General features: G+C 37.6%; 1 protein-coding gene across 1 annotated transcript in view; it reads right to left on the bottom strand.

Annotated features, from left to right (window-relative positions):
* NECAB1 (N-terminal EF-hand calcium binding protein 1) overlaps positions 1-10,650 on the bottom strand; it is a 232,355-nt gene extending 221,705 nt beyond the window's left edge. The window contains exon 1 of the mRNA XM_060116144.1: positions 10,409-10,650. Coding sequence (XP_059972127.1) covers positions 10,409-10,507 — 99 coding nt within the window. The 5' untranslated portion in view covers positions 10,508-10,650. The remainder of the gene's footprint in view (positions 1-10,408) is intronic.
* Between the last annotated feature and the right edge of the window lie 14,173 nt (positions 10,651-24,823).

The following is a 24,823-nucleotide window of genomic DNA, read 5'->3' as shown; positions in this document are numbered from 1 at the left end:
AAGTTTCACAGATATATAAATATGTGACAACTCATCAACTTTTCACTTTAAATATGTGCTATTTAATGTAAGTCAATCATATAATAACACAGGGAATAAATAGGAACAAAAATAATAAATTGTGGATAAATAAGAGCTCTTGTGTCTATAGTATATCTTACTTTTATGAGTTAATTTGTTATCTGGGACTATCTTAAATTGTCTTTGATGAATATGAACTGCTTGACCATCCAGTATCTTTAATAAAGATTTCTAATTTTCTTCTGGGAAACCAATCTGTCCTCCACTCTTGGCCCATGTGTTCCAGGTTTGGGCAGAGTACTCAAGCCTAGTAAACAGAGTGTCATACTCCTCTGGCCACAGTGATTACTCAGGAATTAGCAAAATAAAGCCAATGAAGCCATGGTTTTCCTTGAGTTGTCAAGAGAGAAACACTTTATCTTCTGTTGACTTTGAACCTAGGAAAATATAGGTAAGGAGCTGCTTTTTTGTAATTGAATATGTCATGGGTTGAACTGTATTGCCCCAAAACAAATGTTGAAATCCTAATCCCTAGTAACTGTGAATGTGACCTTGTTTGGAAATACAGTCTTTGTTGTAATCAAACTAAGACCTTACTGGATTGGATTCTAAATCCAATGGTTGGTGACTTTATAAGGAGAGCAATTCAGAGATGCATAGACACGAAGAAGAAGGCTATGTGATAACAGGGCCAGATATTGGAGTGATACAGCTGCAAGCCAAGGAATGCCAAAGGCTGATGGTCACAACTAGGAGCTAGGAGAAAGGCATGGAACCGATTCTCCCCTAGAGCCTTCAAAGGGAGTATGGTCCTACCCACACCTTGATTTCACCCCTCTAACCTCCAGAACTGAGAGAGTAAATTTTGTTGTTTAAACCACCATTTGTTTAGTACTTTATTATAAAAGCCTTAAGAAGTTAACATAATATACAACCTGGAAATAACTAACCTTAAAGAAAGGAGTATCCAGAGGCTTAGAGAAACTGAATCTTGATGACACCCTCTGAGCCCCTGATCAAGCCATCCTGAAAAGATGATCTCTGCTTTTCATTACAAGAGTCAATAAATTGTTATTTTTTAATAATCTTAAGATAGTTTGGGTTATTTTTTTCTGTTAACAGCAATCAAATTAGCCCTGATACTGTATACTGCTAGAAAAATATCTGGATAATATAATACACAGCTATGTTATACACAGTACCAAAGAAAATGTCCCTTTACCATATTGCAAAGACAAGCTTTAATTAAGTGAAGGGGCATTTAAGGATTATTTTTTTCCTGAGAAACTTATAGTTATGGTTAAGTAACAAGAGCTACTCTTATATTTAGGTCATCATTTCTTGGTGGCTAGCTTGAAACATGAGCAATAATTTTTATTACCAAAATTTTCTGTTTTACTGCTTTCCACTACAGACTTGATCCTCCTTGCCTTCTGTTGATTTCATGGAAATGAAGTATGGATAAATCTAATCATTATTACAATGTGTTTTTATTATAAAATACTAATATTATTACTAAAAACCTTTCCCGTGAAAAATTTCCAATAACAGATATATATCACCCTGACTTGAGTGAATAAAAAGTGCACTTTTTTAAACTAAATTTATTTAATTAGTGCAGGAGGACAGCTTTCAATAGTAAAAGTTTCCATGTTTAGAGCAAAATGAGGCACAGATTCCTTTTTAGCATATTGGAAGTAATTTCTAGTGGAGATTTTGTGAATCCATCTCTCCATCATAACCAGCTTCTTTCTCTCCTCTGAAACATGAAGCCATAGAGTTGGGGAGACATAAAACACAGTCTATTTCTTACCTTTGATATACTCTAAGATTCTATTTCAAGCTCTATTGTACCCTTATGAGTTTGAAGTGAGTAAAATAGGAGTAACAAAACACCAGAGACTCAGACCCAGGACTTCTAACATTTCATTTCATAAAGAACAATCTTAAATAGCATTCAGCTTCTTATAGATGAAATTAAGATAGACACTCGTTATTAAGACAGTTCTTTGTAATTGAATATGAACAGAAGTGTCTCTGCTGCAGATTTTTCCTCTGAGCTCTCAGACTAATAAAAAATGTACTGTGAATGAGAATTGAGTTCATTATTTTACGCTACCATAGTACTCGGAGTCAGCTAATCTTACTAGTTGCTATCACAAGGTAGTAAATAGATTTAAATATCATGGGCAAACTTAAAGCTTAATGCAGGTGGTGCTATGTTTTTGAAACCCTTTAAGGTTTATCAAATAGCATCTTTTACCTTGAAAGATATTCTTTAATGGCCTTGACTGAGGTTCTTCATTTTTCATTTTAAGTTATCAAAGACAAGTATTAAAATGAAAATGTTGTCTTGGAGGCATAAAACACTAACACCATTACCATTCACTAAACTAATGTTTGCTAAGTGCCTCCTCTCATATACCAGGTTAATTAGGTAATGAGATGAGCTATCAGTCACTTAGTGGACTCCTGAGAAACTGAGACATAGGGCAGGGAGTAGGGACTCATCCAGAACATGGAGTACCATCCAGAAAGGAAGAACTAGTAGGTGAGTCATAGTGTGTGGGCCTGGACATCTCACAGGTAGTTTTGCTACCAGGAGATTAGTCACCCTGACATAGGATGCAGGTAAGTGGGCACTGTCTTCTCAATTTTGCCTAATGTAGGCCGTGTAGGAAAATAATTTATAACTTATAATGTATGATAACAGTAAAACTAAGTTTTCCTTATTTCTGCTGTTTCCTGAATCTAGTAGAGTGACATTGCCATTAAAGTAGATAGTGATGGGTTAATTTGCATTGTCCCAACTGGACAATATCAACTTAAAAATTGTGCCTGTTATTAATCTCACTCAAATAAACAACTGTGTTCTAGGCAAGATAGGAGGGGTAACTGTAGCAGAATTCAGTCACAGAACCACTGTACCTGGAAAACTGTTTCTGCTCTGACAGTCCTCTCTACAGATGAATATATACAGGGCATCGGAATTAAGTATCCTTGCAAGCAGAAAAAATTACTCTTTTGCACAAAGTCTCTGACCATCGAGGGAATGTGCCTTTTGTTCTGGGTGTCCATGGATGTGCATGCTTGCTAAGAGGAAGGAATGGAAGACAAAACAGTAAAGTCATCTCTCTCCTTCACAACATTTAAGGCTCCACTTCTACCTCACCACTTCCCTTCCAGTTAAAAATCAAAGGAAATCTGTTTGGGAGAAGGCTGCAGCATCAAATGGGTAAAACTGCAACTAACTTCATTTGGGATTCATCTTGCCTTCGGGGATTAGCTGAAGGTTAGTTTTTCTCCCTTTGCACAGTAGTAGAGTTGACTGATGACTCAAAAGAGGGCCCACATGCTATACAGACTAGTATTTTAAATTAGAGTTTATTCTCTGCTATCTCTAATGCAGCAACCTTAAAAAAGATAGCATATGGATGTAAAAAGGAAAATAATTTTAATCCTCCAGGTGCTTCCGTGTTGCTGCACACTGGAACCAGTTCAGCCCCGTCCTGTGGCTGGCAGTTGTGCCCTGTGCAAATGCACTGCAGCAGCCTCAGTGCACAGCCATGAGTTGGTACCAGCACTAGGTTTTCTAAGCCCCCCCAATAAGATATTAAAGAGTATTTATGATGAACTGATACTCAATTCTGACATTTTTTAGAAAGAAAATCATAAAAATTAGATTTATAAAATTTTTCTTGTGAGTTTTGTTACTGTTATTTACACATTCAACATGGAATACTGATGTAACAGAGTAGTTCAAATTTACATAACACATATCCTTTTTTTCCTCAGTTTTCTATACTATGAACTGTTAGTTCATACTCACAATAACATTTACATTAAATATCATACTCATTATTATTGCTGAATTGGAGATAAGGAAAATGAAACAAAAGCCAACAGTTGTGATAAATCTCTCCCGGATTTTCTGATCTATGTCTAGTTTCTAACCAGTTGGACATATACAGTCATATCATTAACAGTATCCTCAAAAGTAGTTTAAATAATTTCTTAGAGGAATGATTATTGCAGTGACACTGGAATATAAACACTGAAAATCAAAGTTTTCCTCAAATTTAGAAATTAGTCTGTGTGATGCAGAAGCCTCTAATCAATTTCATTTCTGTTCCTCTTTGGAAAAGGGAATATATATCGCCTACTTATTATAATCTGAGTAGAATTCAAAAAGTAATCTTTCATAGCAGTGCTACTAGAATACAGTAAAACTGATCAAATAAAATTATGTATTTATATTCCACATTTTTTTCTGCTAAAAGCAATATGATCCAGAAAAAAATAATTCAAAAGTCCCTAAATAACAAATTCTTTTTCAATCACCTATTTCACCAGAGTGCTAGATTTTTCACAAAATATCTCAAAGAAAAGTGTAAACAAAATCTTTTCTATTCAAGATAAAATCCAGTGGCAGTTTTTTGTAGACTCAACTGTTTTACTGGCAACAAAGCATGTCAACACCTATCATGTGAAATCAGTTTTTTATTTTTATTTTTAAATTACAGAAATAAATATACGAAGACAAGGCTGTCCTATTTATAGAGTACACATTCCTTCAGAACAGAGACTTGATACTATTTATTTACAGAACTTGGGAACAATCATACATATGCAAACAATAATAAAAGATATTTTAATCTCTTCTTTTCTCTTATTTTTTTTTTTGTTTTTTTTTTTTTTTTTTTTTTTTTTTTTGCGGTATGCGGGCCTCTCACTGTTGTGGCCTCCCCCGTTGCGGAGCACAGGCTCCAGACGCGCAGGCTCCGGACGCGCAGGCTCCGGACGCGCAGGCTCAGCGGCCATGGCCCACGGGCCCAGCCGCTCCGCGGCATATGGGATCCTCCCAGACCGGGGCACGAACCCGTATCCCCTGCATCGGCAGGCGGACTCTCAACCACTTGCGCCACCAGGGAGGCCCCTTTTCTCTTATTTTTAAATAGCAGTTTGAACACTTGGGCCAAGTAGGTGTTTATGTCAGAGATGATGACTTTCTATTTACATAGCTCAATCCATTCATCTCTACAGTATCACTAGGATTTGTACACTGATTTTGAACAGTCACAGAGAAGGGGTATGACCATGATGACAGAGTAGGAAGACCCTGAGCTTACTTCTTCCTATGGGCACCAAAATTACAACTATTTACAGAGAAGCAATTGATGAGAAAGGCTGGAATCTAGCAGAAAAGATTTTATACACCAAAAATATAAAGAAGGAACCACACATCGACAAAATGAAAAGACAATCTACTCACTGGGAGAAAATATTTGCAAATGATATGACTGATAAAAGATTAATACCAATATATATAAACAGCTCATACAACTCAACATCAAAAAAAATTAAAAATGGGCAGAAGAACTGAATAGACATTATTCCAAAGAGGAAATGCAGATGGCCAACAGGCACATGAAAAAAATGCTCAACATTGTTAATCATCAAGGAAATGCAAATCAAAACTACAATGAGATATCACCCATCAGTATGGCTATTATCCAAAAGGACACAAATAAAAAATACTGGCAAGGATATGGAGAAAAGGGAACACTTGTACACTGTTGGTGGGAATATAAATTGGTGCAGCCACTGTGGAAAATAATATGGAGATTTCTCAAAAAACTAAAAGTAGAACTACCATATGACCCAGCAATTCCACTCCTGGGTATATATCTGAAAAAAATAAAAACACGAATTAAAAAAGATACATGCAGCTCAATGTTCATAGAAGCATTATTTACAATTCCCAAGATATGGAAGTGACCTAAGTGTCCACAAACCCCATGCACCAGCAGGCTAGCACCAACCCCAGGACACCCTGGGCCCTGGTCCTGCCCACCAGCAGGCTGACACAAAAAAGGAAGAAGTAAACTTGTCATTGTTCACAGATGACATGATACTATATATAGGAAATCCTAAATATATCACAAAAAACTACTAGAACTCATTATGGGTTTGGCAAAGTTCCAGGATACAAAATCAATATATAGAAATCTGTTGCATATCTATACACTAACTGAACTATCTAAAAGAGAAGGTAAGAAAACAGTCCCATTTACAATGACATCAAAAAGAATAAGTTACCTAGGAATAAACCTAAAGAGGTAAGAAACCTGTACTCAGAAAACTATAAAACACTGATGAAAGAAATTGAGGACAACATAAACAAATGAAAAGATATACCATGCTTATGGATTAGAAAAATTAATATTGTTAAAATGTTAACAATTAATATTAACAATATTAACAATTAATATTGTTAAAACCAAAGGTAATCTACAGATTCAGTGTAATCCCTATCAAAATACCAATGGCATTCACAGAACTAGAAAAAATAATTCTAAAATTTGTATGGAAACATAAAAGACCACGAATAACCAAAACAATCTTGAGAAAGAACAAAGCTGGAGGTATTATGCTTCCTGATTTTAAACTATACTTCAAAGGCACAGTAATCAAAACAGTATTGTACTGGCACAAATACAAACACATAGATAAATGGAACAGAACAGAGTCCAGAAATGAACCCACACTTATATGGCCAATTAATCTACCACAAAGGAGGCAAGAATATATATGAGGAAAAAGCCTATTCAATAAATGGTGTTGAAGGGAATTCCCTGGTGGTCTAGTGGTTAAGACTCAGTGCTTTCACTTCTGGGGCCTGGGTTTGATCCCTGGTCAGGGAAATAAGATCCCACAAGCTGCATGGTGCGGCCAAAAAAAAAAAAAAAAAAAAAAAATGGTGTTGAGAAAACTGGACAGCTACATACAAAAGAATCAAACTGGACTATTCTTTCATACCATGCACAAAAATAAATTCAAAATGAATTAAAGGCTTAAATGTAAGACTGAAACTATGTAAATTCTAGAAGATAATATAGGCATTACACACTTTAACATCATTATTAATAATATTTATTTGAATATGTCTACTCAGTAAAGGGAAACAAAAGCAAAAGTAAACAAATGGTACTACACACTTAAAAGCTTTTGCACTGTGAAGCTAACTATCAACAAAACGAAAACTCCATCTACTGAATGGAAGAAGATATTTTCAAATGACATATCTGATAAGGGTTAATACGCAAAATATACAAGGAAGTTGTACAAGTCAACATCAAAAAAAAAAACAATTACCCAATTAAAAACTGGGCAGAAGATCTTAATAGACTTTTTTCCAAGGAAGACATATAGATGATCAACAGACACATGGAAAGATGCTCAACATCACTCATCATCAAGGAATGCAAGTCAATACCACCATGAAATATCACCTCACACCTGTTAGGATGACTATTATCAAAAAAGACAACAAATACAAGTATTAGAGAGGATGTGGAGAAAAGGGAATGCTCATGCACTATTGGTGACAATGTAAATTGGTGCATCCACTATGGAAAACAGTATGAAGATTCCTCAAAAAATTAAAAATAGAACTATCATATGATCCAGAAATTCTACTCCTGTGTATTTATATGAACAAAAAGAAAATACTAATTAGACAAGATATATGCCCCCTTATGTTCATTGCAGCATTATTTACAATAGCCAACATGTGGAACCAACCTAAGTGGCCATTAATAGATGAATAGATAAAGAAGTGGTATATATGTGCAATATAAAAATATATGTCATAAACAAAGAATGAAATCTCACCATTTGTGACAAATGGATGGACCTAGAGGGTATTATGCTAAGTGAAATATGTCAGGCAGAGAAAGATTAATGCTGTATGATATCACTTATATGTAGAATCTATAAAACAAAACAAATGATCAAGCATAACAAAAGAGAAGCAGAGTTATAGATACAGAGAACAAAAAGGTGGTTGACAGAGGAGAGAGGGGTGGGGGAAAGAAAAATAACAGAGGGAGTTTAAGAGGTACAAACTTTCAGTTGCAAAATAAATGAGTCACAGGTATGAAATCTACAATGTGGGGATATAGTCAATAACTATGTAATATCTTTGTATGACAGATCTTAACTAGGCTTATCATGGTGATCATTTTGAAATGTATGGAAATATCAGTTCACTGTGCTGTTAAATAGGAACTAACATAGTGATATAAGTCAATTATATTAAAAAACAAACAAACAAACAAATTCATAGAAAAAGAAATCAGATTTGTGGTCACCGGAGGCAGGGGTGGAGGAGAAGAAATTGGAGGAGGTGGTCAAAAGGTACAAATTTCCAGTTATAAGATACATAAGTGCTAGGGATGTGATGAACAACATGATAAATATAATCAACAACACTGTATGTTATATGTGAACATTGTTAAAAGAGTAAATCCTAAGAGTTTTCACCACAAGGAAAAATTTCTTTCTATTTTTTAAATTTTATATCTATACGAGATGATGGATGTTCACTAAACTTATTGTGGTAATCATTTCATGATGTACGTAAGTGCACATCATGGATATATTAAGGTGTACATTATGCTGTACACCTTAAACTTATATAGTGCTGTAAGTCAATTATATCTCAATAAAACTGGAAGAAAAATAAATAAGTAATAAATAAATTAAATACACTTTTTTCCAGAAAAATAAAAAAGTCTTAGGGAAGCACTTGTTATCCTTCGGGGACAGGCTGAAGATCAGCTCAGAATGAATGGAAGCCCCTCTTTCTCTCTCTGAATCAACTTCATGGCGGTTTAGCCATCAACCTTATAACTAAGATGATTTTCAGGGGTCCTGACTCTCTGTCCCTGAGAATTTCCTTCTCTGGTGTGCCGTGTGCCTCCTCCTTCTACCTGCTTAGTTCCTCAAGGGCTTTTTTGCCTTGAATGGCAAAACTTAAAAGGAATAATATCAGCCAGTTTAACATCATCTGATTGACCCAAACTAAGCAGAGATGAGTGCTCATTAGCATTGTTAATACCTCATTAAGAATGAGGTATTAACAGTCCTACTGAGTGGAAGAAATTGGAATCGCACATGTGTATTGGTGGGAAGAAGATGCCCTGCCCAGAATGCCTGTATCCCCAATTGCAGCTGCATGGTGATGAGAAGAGAAGGCTGCCAGGAAACAAAGTTGAACCTTATCTATATTTTTGCCTTACACTAGGTTTAATTATTGATAGGGGTTTCTCTCCCAATTAAAAAATTCAAGCTAATCCATTCAAAATTAACTTGGGAGGGCTCCTTGCCTCCTCTCCCTTATATTCATCATTTCTGCTTCACCATCATGATACTAATAATTTGGTTTCCTCATATTTTCATTGCTCCACAAATAAATAACTGTATTTGGCCTCTGGTCCCCTCACCTTGATTTTAATAAGAAATGATAACTCAGAGGAGGTTAGAGGAAAGAGCACGAATCATTCTTCAATGCCCTTTGCCCATCTTTTGTCATGCCAGAATTGTCCCCACTGAGCCAGAAACTACCTCAGGGGACAGCACGAATGTGACAACTGAGGGGCTGAGAGAGCTGGGTGCCCCGCAGGAAACTGAGGGATAGGAAAACCACAAAACCTAAAGGCAGAGAAAAGAGCTGAACAAAAGTGTGAGAAATATAGAGACCAGCAGGAAGGAGAGTAAAGCAAAATCGAGAAACAAATAAGAAATAAAACTACTATAGAGATAGAAACCACGGCATGAAGGCAGAAGAATATCAGAGAAAGGGAAATAAAGAATGAACAAAACAGATCATCAACAGCAGAGAAATGGAGAAAGAGAATCAATACCGAAGCCAGGGAGAGGACCAAAAGAAGAATAGCTAAATGCTTGAACTGATGAAGATAATGACAGTAATTACAACTTGGAGAGGTACAGAAGGCCAAAAAGAGAGCAGGAAAATGGGAAAAAAGGATATGGCAGTGAAAAAAGAATCATTATGAAAGAGATCTTGGCCACCGCTGGTAAAAATGAAAAACCAATATGTTTTCAAAATGTTTTCTAGTGGGCTGGAGGAGGAGGCGGGGCATTGCCTCTTCTACCGATTCCCTTGGTCACCACAGACAATCTGCAAGGTGGGTGCTGCAAACAGAGCACATTAGATGATTTGGGACAACTCCCCCACCCCTATGGAGACTGTTGTATTTACAAACCTAGTCCCTATTGGAATCCAGGCTGTTGAGAAATTTAACTTTGGGAATTTATTAAGGGTTGTTAAGCCCCAGGTTTTAGGTCTGGGACAGCCGTTTTTACTAGTTGAGTGGTGGTCATTTCTCCAGCATTTGCCTGGGTGGTTTACCAGGGAGAGAGGGAAGCGAAGTAGGAGGTAGTTCTCTCCGGTGTTCTGGGGGCAAAACACTGGCTGATCAGCTCCTGGGCCCACACCCCTGCTCCCGAGTAAGAGAAAAGACGCTGGCGGTGAGTGGGGGCGGGGAGGGGCACTGATCTAACACCTTCCCTCTGTACTTACTTCTAGGAAGATCGACATGCCCTTTGACAGTTGCAGCGCAGAGCTGAGCTCTTCCGAGGAGTTGTTGGAGGACGGCGGCGTCTCCCGGGAATCCTCCATTCTTGGGAGCCCTGACGGCTGGGAGCGGGAGTGGGGCTCGGCGTCTGCACAGGCTCAGGCAAAGGATGCTGCACTGCCGTCTCTGCCCCGCCCGCTGCTGTGCTCGGGATCCGGAGCTGGTGTTCGCTTCCCGGCGGCGAGCCTCACTCCTGTCTCTCTCTGGTTCGCTCTCCCCCTCCTTACCTCTGTCCCCCCGCGCTCCCACGCTCTCTAACTCGCGCCTCCCCCACTTCTCTTGGTTGCAGCGACTGGATGTCTCATCCCTGCACGTAGCAAAGCGCTGCTCCACTTTGTGTGGGAGTGGACTCTGACCGTCCCCCCAACCCCCTCCTGCACCACCATCGACCTTGGCTGAATGTAACACTGAGGTATCTGCCCACTCCATAACAGTCCCACATGCAGCGAGAAAGGAGGTAGACCAAACAGAGAGGGGGAACATATGGAAAGCTGTCTTGAGAAGCAAGAGCACAAAGTAAGGACGCCCCTAAGCTCACCCCGGGTAGAAACCGTATGAGTTAGAGCGATTCCAAGAGGTTTTGCCAACTTTGCTTTTGAACAAGTGTACCTGTCTTTCCTACCCTCCCCAAAGACAGGTAAATGGATACCACCAACCAAAGAGGGGCTGGATTAGTGTGAGGATAAAATCACACATTTTTGGAATCTTGGTTGCCCTGGTTCAGAACCTGCCCTGGTTAATTTGTCATTTTGTGATCTAGCAAGTTACTAAATCGTTTAGCCTCTGTTTTCCTCATCAGGAAAATGAATCACAATAGCAGTGCTTACCTCAAAGGTTCTGTGGCTTAAATGTGGTAGTGCCATGGTCAAGGGTATGGACTCTGCATACAGTGAGCATCAAAAAAAAAGAAAAAAAAAAGTTCTCTGTGGGGAAAAGATTGTCAGGTAATATTCAAGCAAGTTTTCCAAAGGTGAAGTCACAATAAAGGATGCAATACCTATCTATGCTTAAGAATGTAAGCGAGGGCAATTATTCAACATTTGAGGTCTGCAAAAATGGTAATCTCACCTTCCATCAGGATACATATCCACTGTTTATTGGGCTTCTAAAATGTGCACAGCACATGCCAGTTGCTGTGTGGGTTACAAAGTTGAACTGTCTCAGAGCAAGATGAGTCAAAGAAAATAGCACTTTTTTTTTCAAACAAGACCTGCCTGTGAGAATTGATGGGGTGGATCCAGATCTCCATTTGGTGACCTCCAAGGAAAGAGAACATGTTCTTTCTATAAGACAAGTGCACAAACTACCAGGACAAAATGTGAGTTCCTTAAGGCATATAAAAAAGTGCTATGGGTTTCGTAGGAGGAACAGTTTATAATTTAGCTTATGGGACCAAGAGAGGCTTGATAAAAGAGGTAGTATTTGAAATACTCTTGATCTTAGATCATAAAAATTGGTAGATATTCCATAGTTGATAGAAATAGAAGGAAAAAAATTCCAGGTAGAGGGAACAGCATGAGCAAAGGCATGGCACCCAGGAAAGTACATGGAAATCTGTAATTAGTCTCCTGGAATCTCTGAAAACATACAGAATCCCAGTCTACATCACAGGCTTACTGAATCAGAATATCAAAGTATGAGACCCAAGAATCTAAGTCCTTCTTTCACCCATGATTCATACACTGGTGCTCTGTATCAGGGGCAAGACTAGGGTGAGACCGATAAATTGCCTTGGGTACAAAATGTAAGGAGTTGTTACCCTGCGCTTGCATGATGCACTTGCACTACTGAGAGTGACTGCCTTTGCACCCTAGGTATCTCATTCGCCTCATCCAAGTCCCAGCCCTGCTCTGTAGATCAGTGTTTGCAAGAAATGGATCCAGCTCTTCTGAACTTTGGCTGTACATTGGAATTACCAGGGGGTGTATGGCAACTTTTGTTACGGCCACAATTTCATTGGCACTCTTTCTGTAGAGCGTGAGTCCTCTCCCCTTGAATCTGAAGGATTGTGACTGTTTCAATGAATAAAATGCAGCAAAATTGATGCTAAGCTTTCTGAGTCTAGGTACATAAAAAGCCTCATAATTCCACCTTTTTCAGTGGAATATTTTTTCCTGGAGCCCTGGGATTCCTATAGGAAATCCAACTACCTTGAGCCACCATGCTTTGAGGAAGCCCAAGCTGTATGGTGGAGCAGATTAGACATCCTGGCTGACAGTACTATCTGAACTCAGCCTTTGAGCCATCCCAGCCTAAGTGGCAGAAAAGTGAATAAAGAAGCCTCTAGATGATTCCAGCACATAGCTGTTTGAGACACACCTAGCCATTTTTGTTGTCTCAGCCAAGATCTCAAATATCATAGAACAGAGACACACCATCAGTGCCATGCCTTGTCTAAATTCTTGACCCACAGAATTCAGGTGCATAATAAAATGGTTACTGTTTTATACAAATAAGTCTTGGTATGTGTTTGTTTTGTGACAATATATAACAAAAATAAGGAGCTTTAAAAAAAACACAGAAAAAACAAATTGATGCCTGAGCTTCACCTCCAGGTTCATATTCAATTAGCATGCAGCTGCACCTGGGCATCCGTGTTTAAAAAAGAAAAGCTTCCCAGGTGATTATGATGTACAGCCAAGATTAAGAACCACTGAACTGATCTGTACTATACATACAGGACAGAATAAAATATCAGAAGACAGGCTTGAAGACATTTGAAGTCCAGAACTCTGGACTTAATTAGGTAGAGACGTGAAAGACTTTAGACTAAGGGCAGATATTGATTAGAGCTGTACTTTAGAAATATTAATCTAACATCTTTTTTGTGATTTTATCTTATTAACTGTAAATCTCATTATCTGAACTGCCCCTTTCTTTTGACAAATGTTCATCAAAAGAAAATACAAAGTCATTAAAAAACATACTGACCAACTCATCAAAAGGATACTGGTCATTCACATCACTGAAGAAGAAAAACCAGAAGGAGAAGGAGGAGGGGAACTACTCATGAACATTGTTACCAAGTTTATAAAAATACAATATTATTTGTTCCTGCCATTGGTTGGGGTGTTGAATAGATGTTTCTGCAACAAGTGCAGTTTAGTTCTGATCCCTCTAACCCAAGCTGTGGGTCCCTCAGTCCTTAAATTCAGCCCTGCAAGTGATAACATTTTTATGCCAATCCCATGGTAATAACAGCGGGTGTTAAGAAGAGTTTCTGTGATTATAAATGAAGAATAAGAGAATAATCAGTAGTCATCATTCAAAACCAGGGAGCTATTTGTAACATTTCAGAAAATATGTTCCTTTTACCTTTGCTGACATGAATGATCTTTTCTGTTATTTCCTCTAACGATCTGTCAAGAGGAAATATAAATTTTTAAACAGCCAACTAGTCAGTAATGTTTTTTTTACTATTTCAGCTTGAACACCATATTGCTATAGCTGAGTTCTCTATTTAATGGAAATGTAATGTTCATAGAAGGCTTCAGTAGAAATGGATAACAATTAGATTTCCATTCACAGACAAATTTAATAGGCACTACAAAGTGGTAACCATACTTTTGGTTTTCTTTTTATACAGACAGTGTGCATTTTTGAAAACTGTTTTCACACATCATTTTTCTGAAACACAGATGCCTCACTGTTTATAGTATCAATCACAAACAAGAGACAACCAACCTGAGAGAGGAAATGCATCTTCTGACCAACTTCTTGTAGCAAAATCATGGTTGGGGGATTGGTGGGGTGGAGTGGGTGGAAAGGAATGCCATTCTAAATTCCAGCTCTTGGGCTTCTTATAAGACTTTGACACGAAGGTATTTCTAGCATTTCAGGAGATGATAGCCATGTGAGTGTATTGTATTTCAATCCGTCTCTGCTACATGGAGGAACTATTATCTAAATCATTTCAGACAGCCAGGAATCTATCTTATTTATATTTTAAAAATTTTACAGAAGGCCATCCTTTGGAATGATGACTCAGAATCCTTTCAGTCAGTTTGGTGGACATTTTTGTTGCTTTGACAGCCTAAGATCAAGCTGTCTTCCTCATCTCAGCACCTGTTCAATGGTATGGATCCTGTTCAGGGACAGGACTCACCTCTTCCAAGGAGGGAAGATGGTCCCTCTCCCTTTCCCCTGGCAGCTGGAGCAGACTCTGAGATCTAGGATGTTTCACTTGGGACTTTAAATCTGTATCAAGGTACATGAAAGGAAACAGTATCAGTGAGCAAAAGCAGTGTAGTGTCAAGTAGCCACAAAGCCAACGGAACACCTGAAGACAAGTTAACTGATGTCATAGAGGATCTTTGGCTGTGATTTCTGCAGTCTTGTCCTCCAAGCTTAATCTCCAGCCTTCCTATCAACTTTCTGAGTGACTTGGTATCCATCCAAAATACAGAATATTTGTCTTTCTCTGTTTGGCTATTTCACTCAGCATAATGCCCTCAAGGTCCATTTATATTGTCACAAGCAGCAGGATTTCCTTCTTTCTCATGGCTGTGTAATATTAAATTTTATATATAAACCACATCTTCTTTATTCATTCTTCCATCAGTGGACACTTAGGCTGTTTCCATATCCTGGCTATTGTGAATAATGCTGCAATGAACATGTGGATGCAAATATCTCTTCAAGATCCTGTTTTCATTTCTTTGGATATATACCTAGAAGTCAGATGGCTAGATCATATGGTAGTTCTATTTTTAATTTTTGCAGGAACCTCCATTTTTTGTGGTAGCTACCCATGGAAAAGTTAGTTAGAAAACTCGGAAAAGTTAGTGAGAGTTAGCTTTTGATGCTTTAACTCTGATAAGTTCAATCTAAATTTCTCTTGTTAAAGAGAACCATTTGGTAAGTCATTGGGGAAAAATTTTGTTAGAAAAGTTAATTCTATTTGGATATCTGTAAGTGCCTGCTTCATTTCACCAACTGACACGCATAGCTGAGGAGATGATGAAAAAGACTGGTCCTCGCTCTTGCAGAACATGTGTGACTTAAAGAGACACTATTTTAATAGATAACTTTAATACAGTGAGACAGGAGTATCACCAGATGCTTGCAGTAAATGCTGAGAGAAAACAGAGGATGGCACAGCTCTCCATTAGCACCTATTCTGCATGACCATTTATGTAACTGTAGATCACAAAATTAGGACTTGAGAGTAGTAAGTGCCATTGGGCCAAAAAATAGCCATTATCTCATGCTCCTGGGCTTTTGCCTTGGTATTCTCTGCCTAGAATACAGTTTTTCTTAACTGGCCTGTTCATTACTTAATTTTTTTTTTCTTTTTTAACGTCTTTATTGGAGTATAATTGCTTTACAATGTTGTGTTAGTTTGTGCTGTATAACAAAGTGAATCAGCTATATGTATACATATATCCCCATATTACCTCCCTCTTGCATCTCCCTCCCACCCTTCCTAACCCACCCCTCTAGGTGGTCACAAAACACCACGGAGTTGATCTCCCTGTGTGATGCAGCTGCTTCCCACTAGCTACCTATTTTACGTTAGGTAGTGTATATATGTCAATGCTACTCTCTCACTTTCTCCCAGCTTACCCTTCCCCCTCCCCATGTCCTCAAGTCCATTCTCTATGACTGCAATTTTATTCCTGTCCTGCCCTTAGGTTCTTCAGAACCTTATTTTGTATGTTAGCATATGGTGTTTGTTCAACTCTTTCTGACTTACTTAACTCTGTATGACAGACTCTAGGTCCATCCACCTCACTACAAATAGTTCAGTTTTGTTTCTTTTTATGGCTGAGTAATATTCCATTGTATATATGTGCCACTTCTTCTTTATCCATTCATCTGTCGATGGACATTTAGGTTGTTTCCATGTTCTGGCTATTGTAAATACTGCTGCAATGAACATTGTGGTAACATGTCTCTTTTTGAATTATGGTTTTCTCAGGGTATATGCCCAGTAGTGGGATTGTTGGGTCATATGGTAGTTCTAGTTTTAGTTTTTTAAGTAACTTCTATACTGTTCTCCATAGTGGCTGTATCAATTTACATTCCCACCAACAGTGGGTTTTAAGAAGACATCATTTCTTCTCCAGAAGAGTCTCCCTCTCCCAATGCCCCCAGCAATCCCCAGGGCTGGATTGGTTTTCCCTCCTCCTTTCCTTAGCACTCTTATATACCCTTTTCATGTCTCTTATATTTTTAAAAAAAATATTTTTTTTAGTATCCTCTCTACCTGACTGTCTAAACTCTGAGATGCTAGAGAGTAAGAATTGCATTTTTCATTTATATCTTATATCTGGCAAATTGCTAAACATATGGCAGTCACTCAATAAAAGTGAAATGAATGAACAAAAGAAAGAAAGATGAAATGATTCTTACACTGAATATAGGAATCAGATTAAAAGAATGAAGGATCTTAGTTACTTCCTTGTCATAATATCCAATTACATGAGTTGATGATAAAAAGATACCGAGGCAAAGCAGAAGGGACTCAGTATCTGAAGGAAACATTGTAAACATAAGCTGCTAAATCTGGGCAGGACTGGTGCTGGGTCATCAGTGGCAGACTAAGAGTGTGCTTAGGGAAACACAGCAGGGGCACCTTAACCCCCCAAAAAGAGAAAGGTTACACATTGATCAATTTAGCTACCATTTCACAATCAGAAAATATAGGAAATTATAATTTTAATAAGTATCTATACGTTTAAAAAATTCAGGCTTGTAAGGAGGTGGGAAAGAGGACCTGACAACTGTGTAGATGCCTCAAAGCTTTTATCCAGGCCCTAGAAACAGGCTTCATCCCCTGTGATTCAGACTCTACAAGTGTGGACATTTAGGGATCTCACAATGAATTCCTGGTGATGTGTCACTAAACCCATAGGAACGAGTATTAGGTAATGCAGTAGGGGTGGGAATGAGGGATCCAAATCCAACTCTGGAGTCATGAGCAAGGCACTTAATGAGTCTGAATCTTAATGGCCATTTTGTAAGATTTTTGTGGGATTACTGAGAACAGACATAAATCTGGCTGTGAGTACTTTGTGGGCAAACCCTGAATTTTTTATTCATCACTGTGTTCCCAGCACTTAGCATTGTTCTTGAAGCAGAAGAAATGATCAGTCATACAGGTTGAGTAAACCAGTAAGCAGCAGACAGTAGGGTCTTCATTACATGTGCAACACTGTGAATTTTACTAACCTCAAAGAGGTGTAAAGAGAGAATGTGAACACTGAATGCACCCACTCTTCACCTTGTAAGCATTGTCCTAGTAATCATATGCCCACAATCATGTAGAGGATGAAAAGTGCCCAGTTTCACACTTTTTAGCATTTTCACCTCTTTGCTGCTCCCTCATATGATAGGGGCTTCCAAAATGCATTTGACGTTTACCCTTAAAAATAGATTAGCCTCTAATTAGGGAAATATGTAAAAACAGACTGATTACTCAACAATTTCTTCAAAGCAGAGCCCCACAAACTGAAATATGTTACTTAGTTTGTAGATGAGCCAAGGTTGTTTGAAACAATAACAATTGTTTGAAAGTGATTTTTAAATTATTAAACTACTTTTCACTGTAGAAAAGTTGGAAACCATATTCCAATCATACAGCTATTCTTCTTGTACATGTTTCAGAATCCACAACATACAACTCTTATAACTTTTTATGAAAAAAAACTAGTCCTTTTGGACTGTAGTACATCCTTGAGGTAAGTAGCTTCAATTCTATTAAATACCATATAAAATACACAATTTTATTTACATCAGGAAAAATTTTTTAAAACAGTCTAATTTACTAAAGCAATTTACAAACTGAATTACACTTGGGAAAATTCTCAGAGCTTGACAACAGCAGTGACTTCCTCCTTCAAATTTCCTTCCCAGCTTCAAATTTGTCTGTTAGAAAAAATATGGAATGGGAAGGATTTGGCTTAAAGGAATAACACTTTAAAAATTGGCAATTCCAGTCACATTTCAAAAAGAAGAAAAAACTAAAACTGGTATGTAATTGTAAAGTTCTGCCCTACTTGCATTAATTGACAATTTCTAAGATGTTGGGCCTTTAACATTCTTTTGAATGAACTACCCATCTTCCAATGGGCAAACTTGCTTTAGATTTAAAATATTTTTCTAATTTTATTGGGTTCTCTTTCATTTTTGCTAATAGAAGTCATCATAATAATGTGAGATATTGAGACAGAGGGAGAGAGAGAGAGGTAGAGAAGGCTGGGTCATGCACAGGCTCTTCCACTTTTGACCTGTGTGACTTTAGGCAAATTATTTAGCCTATTTGTGCCTCAGTTTCTTCATCTGAAGGTGGACTGATAATAGCACTTACCTCATGGAAAGTTATGAGGACTAAATGAAATAGCCCATGCCTGGCCCAAAATAGTTGCTCAACAAAACTTAATCATTAATTTAAGTAACAAGCAGTTACATAAATCTCTTCATGGTTCCTGTTAATACAACCAAAAGAACAGGACACACTTTGATGGAAAATATTAATCTTTTTAAAGAAGAATGGGAATCATCTTTGCCTTCCCTAACCCCTCAGAAATCCAGGCATTCACCAGGGCCTATGAATTCTAACACATAAAGAGTTCTGGAATATATAGCCCTACATTTGTATACATTTCTGTCCCAAGCTGCCCCAGGGACATCCTCCCTCTGAAGCTAGAGCCTCTTTCTGGAACTCCATACCTCTCATATTTCCTTTACCTATTAATGCTTCAACGAATGTCAGAACAATGATCCTGGAATATATGATCTTAATTTTTTCCCTGCTCACATATATTCAGTGACCACCATTAACCTTAGGATTCAATATTTGTGTCCTTTGTAATATTCTCAAGATCCTGAAAAATCCAGTTTCATCTCTCCCTAGGAGCCCACCTTCTAGACACACACACATGCACTTATACATGCATTTACAGACACACACATGCACATGTATTTGTGTGAACACACAAACTCACACACGTTTGCCTCAGTTCCTCACCTCCATGCTTTTGCCTCCTCAACTCCTATTCATTCTTTAGCTTTCAGTTTAGAGCTCACTTCCCTTGGGAAGTTTTAGGCAGCCTTTCAATGACTCAATACTTTTCCAATGCAGACACTCAAACCGTGCAACCTGTTTGTTGTCGTGTCTGTGGATTGTAAACTCAAAAAAAGCGGAGGTATGTTACCTTGCTTTATTTCCACTGTGAATTAAGCACCCAGTGCTTCATAGTGCCTTAGCAAGTATTATTGAATAAAATCTGTTACATGATAAACTGCCATGTTCATTCATATATATATATAATTTATATATATATATATATGTACACACACCTGATGAAAACACACAAACCTTGAAAAGAGAAAATGATTATGAATATTAAATAAAATGGGATATTGGCAAAATAAATAAACTAACTAAATAAGTAAATTCAGCAAATCAGTGCCTCATATAAAAAGGAATATTTAAATTAGATGAGTTATATATCAGTTTCTTTCATGGGAAAAATGCATGAGGACAACTGGTAAACAAGTAAAATGTTGCAGTTTATCATGGAACACTTTTCCCCAGGCTGAGCTGCATATTAAAGTTATTGAACTTTTGAAATTATTGAACTTATTTTCTTTCAGAAACAGTATGACTTTAGTGTTAATTTTAGGAAAAGACAAAAAAGATTAAAGGTGAGCAAAAATAATTCATTTTCAGCCTCAAAAAGAAATCAGCATTCATTTCATGAGGTGGGTAAACTAATTCAACTTCTGTGGAAAGTAGTTAGGCAATTTGTATTAAAGTTAAAATGTTGATCCCTTTAGCCCAGTACTTTTACTTCTAGGCACTTCCCTCTAAGGAGCAGACAACATCATAAAGAAAATGTCTTAGCACAGATTATCTAAAAACAGAGTCTAAGGCAAAGTTTACTTGGGCAAACTTTATTGGCAGCTACAATACTCAGGCAGCAAAAGTGATGGAAAAAGGAAGCCAGGCAGGAAAGGAAGAAGGAGAAAGAAAAAAAAAAGATAGTTAGTGAGGTGGCCACAGTTTCACAAGAAAATACACCTAGTCACTAGCACATGCCAGATTTCTCTGGTCTGACTATGTAGATCCACTGTACCTGGGAACTCTCCTGGGACAGAGGAACGGGGGTGGTGAATTCATCTGTCATCTCCTTTCCATCTTTTGTATGTCTCTCATCAGTTTGCCTCCCCACTTCACCCCCACCCTCTATATAAACTTCCCTCTAATAACTGCTTTTGCTGTATCGCATATATTTTGTATGGTTCTGTTTTCATTGTCATTTGTTTCAAGGTATTTTTAAATTTCCCCTTTGATTTCATCATTGACCCATTGGTTTTTTAGTAGCATGTCATTTTGTCTCCATGTAATAGTTTTTTCTTGTTTCTCTTTCTGTGGTTGATTTCTAGTTTCATGCTGTTGTGATCAGAAAAGATGCTTGAGATAATTTCTATAGTCTTAAATTTGTTGAGGCTTCTTTTGTGCCCTTGTATGTGGTCAATCCTACAGAATGTTCTATGTGTACTTAAAAAGAATGTGTATTCTGGGGGGGGGTATATGTAATGTTGTGAAAATATCAATTAAGCCTAACTGTTCTATTGTATCATTTAGGATCTCTGTTTCCTTATTGATTTTCTTTCTAGAAAAGTCTGACCATTGATGTGAGTGCGGTGTTGAAGTCTCCTATTATTATTGTATTCCTGTCAATTTCTCCCTCTATGTCTGTTAGTATTTGCTTTATGTATTTGGGTGCTCCTATATTAGGTGTATATATGTTGATGAGTGTAAAATCCTCATCTTGTGTTGATCCTTTTATCATCATACAGTGACCTTCTTATCTCTCTTTATTACCTTTGTTTTAAAGTCTATTTTGTCTGAGTATTACGATCCCCACTTTTTTGTCATTTCCATGTGCATGAAACATCTTTTTCCATACCCTCACTTTCAATCTATGTGTGTTCTTTGCCCTAAAGTGGGTCTCTTGCATGCATCATATTGTACACTCTTGTTTTTCATCCAATCTGCCACTCTGTGTCCTTTTATTGGAGCATTTAGTCCATTAACATTTAAGGTAATTATTGACAGATATGTATTTATTGCCAGTTTAAACCTTGCTTTCCCATTGATTTTACATTTCTTCTTTGTCTTTTTCTTTTTGTTTTTCCTTTTGTAGTTTGGTTATTTTCTTTTGGGTTATACTTATGTTCTCTTCTTTTTGGTTTTTGTGGATCTATTGTATGTTTTTAATTTGTGGTTACCTTGTTTGTCAAACATACTAACCCCTTCCTATATCTACTTTCCTCAGACTGGTAGTCATATAGGCTTAACCACATTCTAGGGGAAAAAAATCCACATTTTCTTACTCTACTCCCTGACATTTTATGATTTTGATGTCCTCTTTTACCTCAGCATGTTCATCCTTTTGCTGTTCATTGTGGTTATCATCACTTTCACAGAAAAAAAATTTTGATTTCTTTAAAATCTGTGTACTAGCTTATTTAAGTGATTTATTTCCCAATTGTGATTTTTCTTTTCTGTAGAGATTCTTACTTCTTTTCTATTTAGAGAAGACCTTTCAATATTTACTTTAGGATAAGTTTAGTATTGCTGTATTCTTTTAGTTTTTATTTCTCTGAGAAATTCTTTATCTCTCCTCTTCTAAATGATAATCTTGCTGGGTAGGGTATCCTAGGTTGCAGATTTTTCCTTTTCAGGACTTTGAATATATCTTGTCACTCCCTTGGGTCTGCAAATTTTCTGTAGACAAATCAGCTGATAGCCTTATGGGGGTTCCTTGTAATTAATTCTTTGCTTTATCTTGCTGCCTTTAAAATCCTCTTTTTATCTTTAATTTTTACCATTTTTATTATAAGATGTCTTGGTATAGGTCTGTTTGGATTTATCTTATTTGGGACCCTCTGTGCTTCCTGTACCTGGATATCTGTTTCCTTCTTTAGGTTTGAGAAATTTTCAGCCATAATTTCTTGAAATACATTTTTGATCCCCTTTTCTCCTTCTTCCCTTCTGGAATCCCTATTATGTGTATATTGGCATGACTTATATTATCACATAGGTCTCATATTGCTTTCATTTGGCTTTCCAACTTCTGTCCTGATTGGGTGATTTCCATTATTCTATCTTCCAGCTCACTTATTCATTCTTTTACATTATTCATTATGCTATTTATTGCCTTTGGCTCAGCTGTCTTCTCAGCAAATGTGCTTTCTAATTTTTCTTGGTTCTTCTTTATAGTTTCTAGTTTATTTTTATAGTACTCTACATTTCTGTTGAAAACCTTTCTTAATTCCTTCAATATTCTCATTATCTCCTTTTTGAAATCAGGGCCTATTAGACTGAAGTGGTCTGTTTCATTGTTTCCTCAGGGGAATACTCTTGGACTTTTAACTGGGAGTGGTTCCTCTGCTTCATTTTACTTACATTTCTCATAGTCTGTGATTTAGAAGAAACAATTATTTACTGTGGTCTTGGAGGGCTATTTATATGTGGAAGCAGCCCTGTGTCACTTGTGTGGGTTTAAAATTTTTGGTGTGAGGGCTGTTTTGTATAGATTCCTGTTGCCTCTTTCCTCAGCATGTGTTGGTTGTTATCCCCTTGATAAGGGGTATGCACAGGCACTGGTTGGTGCCTGGTCCTGGAGTTTTCAGTGACAGTGGTGGCTCACATACACCCCTGGAGCATGTGATGGGAGTGGAGGTGGCTTGCAACCACTCCTGGAGTCTGTGAGGGTAGTGGCAGTGGCTCACAAATGCTCCTGGGGCTTGTGTACATGGTGTCTTGCTGCATGAGAGCATGCACAGGGAAAGAGACTGCAATGGCAGATCCTGCTCCCCCACTCATGCACCCCCTACAAACAATGGCACCTGTCCTCTAAGGAGGCCCAGGTTTCCCCCATATACACCCTCAGTTGCAGTCACACCAGACTCCAGCCCCTTCAGCCTGTTTCTGTGCAGCCAACCCCAGCCCTCTCTCTGGGTCTTATATCTGAAGCTCGAGCTTCAGGATCCAGCCCCCTGCACACAGCAGTGGACATGCATGTCAGGCTGAGGAGTGCAGGACGGTGGCACTGACCACTTGTGCAGGTCTCTCTCTACTCTGGCTGCTGCAGTACTGTTGCTGCATTCTCCTCCAAGGTTCCTAAGCTCCCCCTTTGTCCCACCTGACCTCCTCACTGGTGAGGGGACTTCCCAGGGTGTGGCAACATTTCTTCTTTCACAGCTCCATCCCAGGGGTGCAGGTACCACCCTGATTCCTTTCTCACTTTGTTTTCTTCTTTTTTTCTTTTGTCCTGCCTGTTTACATAGAGATTTTCTTGGTTTTTCAGAAGTCTGAGGTCTTCTGCCAGCATTCAGTAGATATTCTGTGAGAATCGTTCCCCATGTAGATGTATTTCTGATGCATTTGTGGGAGGAGGTGAGTTTCATGTCCTACTACTCCACCATGTAGATCATGTCCCCCAAAATGTTCATAAATAGAGCATTGGTCCAATAAATTTTGATATATTCAAAACTGCATCAAATTAGTTTTAAAAAGATATTTAATGTATGATATAATGTACACAAGCATGTAAAGAGAGTGAGGCTGTTGGTGTGCATGTGTCTGTGTAAACCCAGAGATATTGGGAAGAAAGGTTACCAAAATACAAAATATTAGTGGCTATTTTATCTGGATAATAATAGTTCAAGTGACTTTTTAGGTTTTTTTAAATATTTTCTTATATTTAAAAATCTATAATGGTTGTATATTATTGTAATCATGTTACAATAAATATACAGCATGCATCTGTATTGATCCAATTTATAGATCTAATAATCAGAAATATTGCAAAGTTATTTATAGTTTTTAAACAGTTCATATTAAGAGAAATGTTTAAATAATAATACCCTGGCACTCATGATAAGTAAGAATGGGAGAATTTCTTTTCTGAGTCTGCCATGCCCTGGTAGGTCTACTGTGACTCTAACCTCAAAAGGTTTCATATGTATATCAATAACCAATATCATCACCTATGATATTATTATCATATATGAATTCATTTAATGAAGATTTAACTCTGAAGCCCACTATTCTATTCATGTACTTCTATAGATGTGTCATCATACTATCTTTGTAGCCATTTGTTTCAACTGTGTCAAACTAGACAGTTAGGTATTCCTCACACTAACCCTGTTCTTTCCCTTTTCCACACTTTTGCTCCAACATATCCAACTATCTGCTCTCCCCAATCCCATATCTCCACCTGGGGAACTTGAAGTCATCCTTCAAGTCTCAGTTCATGTGTTACATCTTCTTGGTAATGTCTTCTGATCAATGAAACCATTATATAACTTATTGTGATCATTTAAATTCTTCTTCAAAT

The sequence above is a fragment of the Mesoplodon densirostris genome, chromosome 13, assembly GCF_025265405.1.
Source record: "Mesoplodon densirostris isolate mMesDen1 chromosome 13, mMesDen1 primary haplotype, whole genome shotgun sequence".
In the NCBI taxonomy this organism is placed as follows: Eukaryota; Metazoa; Chordata; class Mammalia; order Artiodactyla; family Ziphiidae; genus Mesoplodon; species Mesoplodon densirostris.
This window is presented reverse-complemented; position numbering and strand designations above follow the sequence as displayed.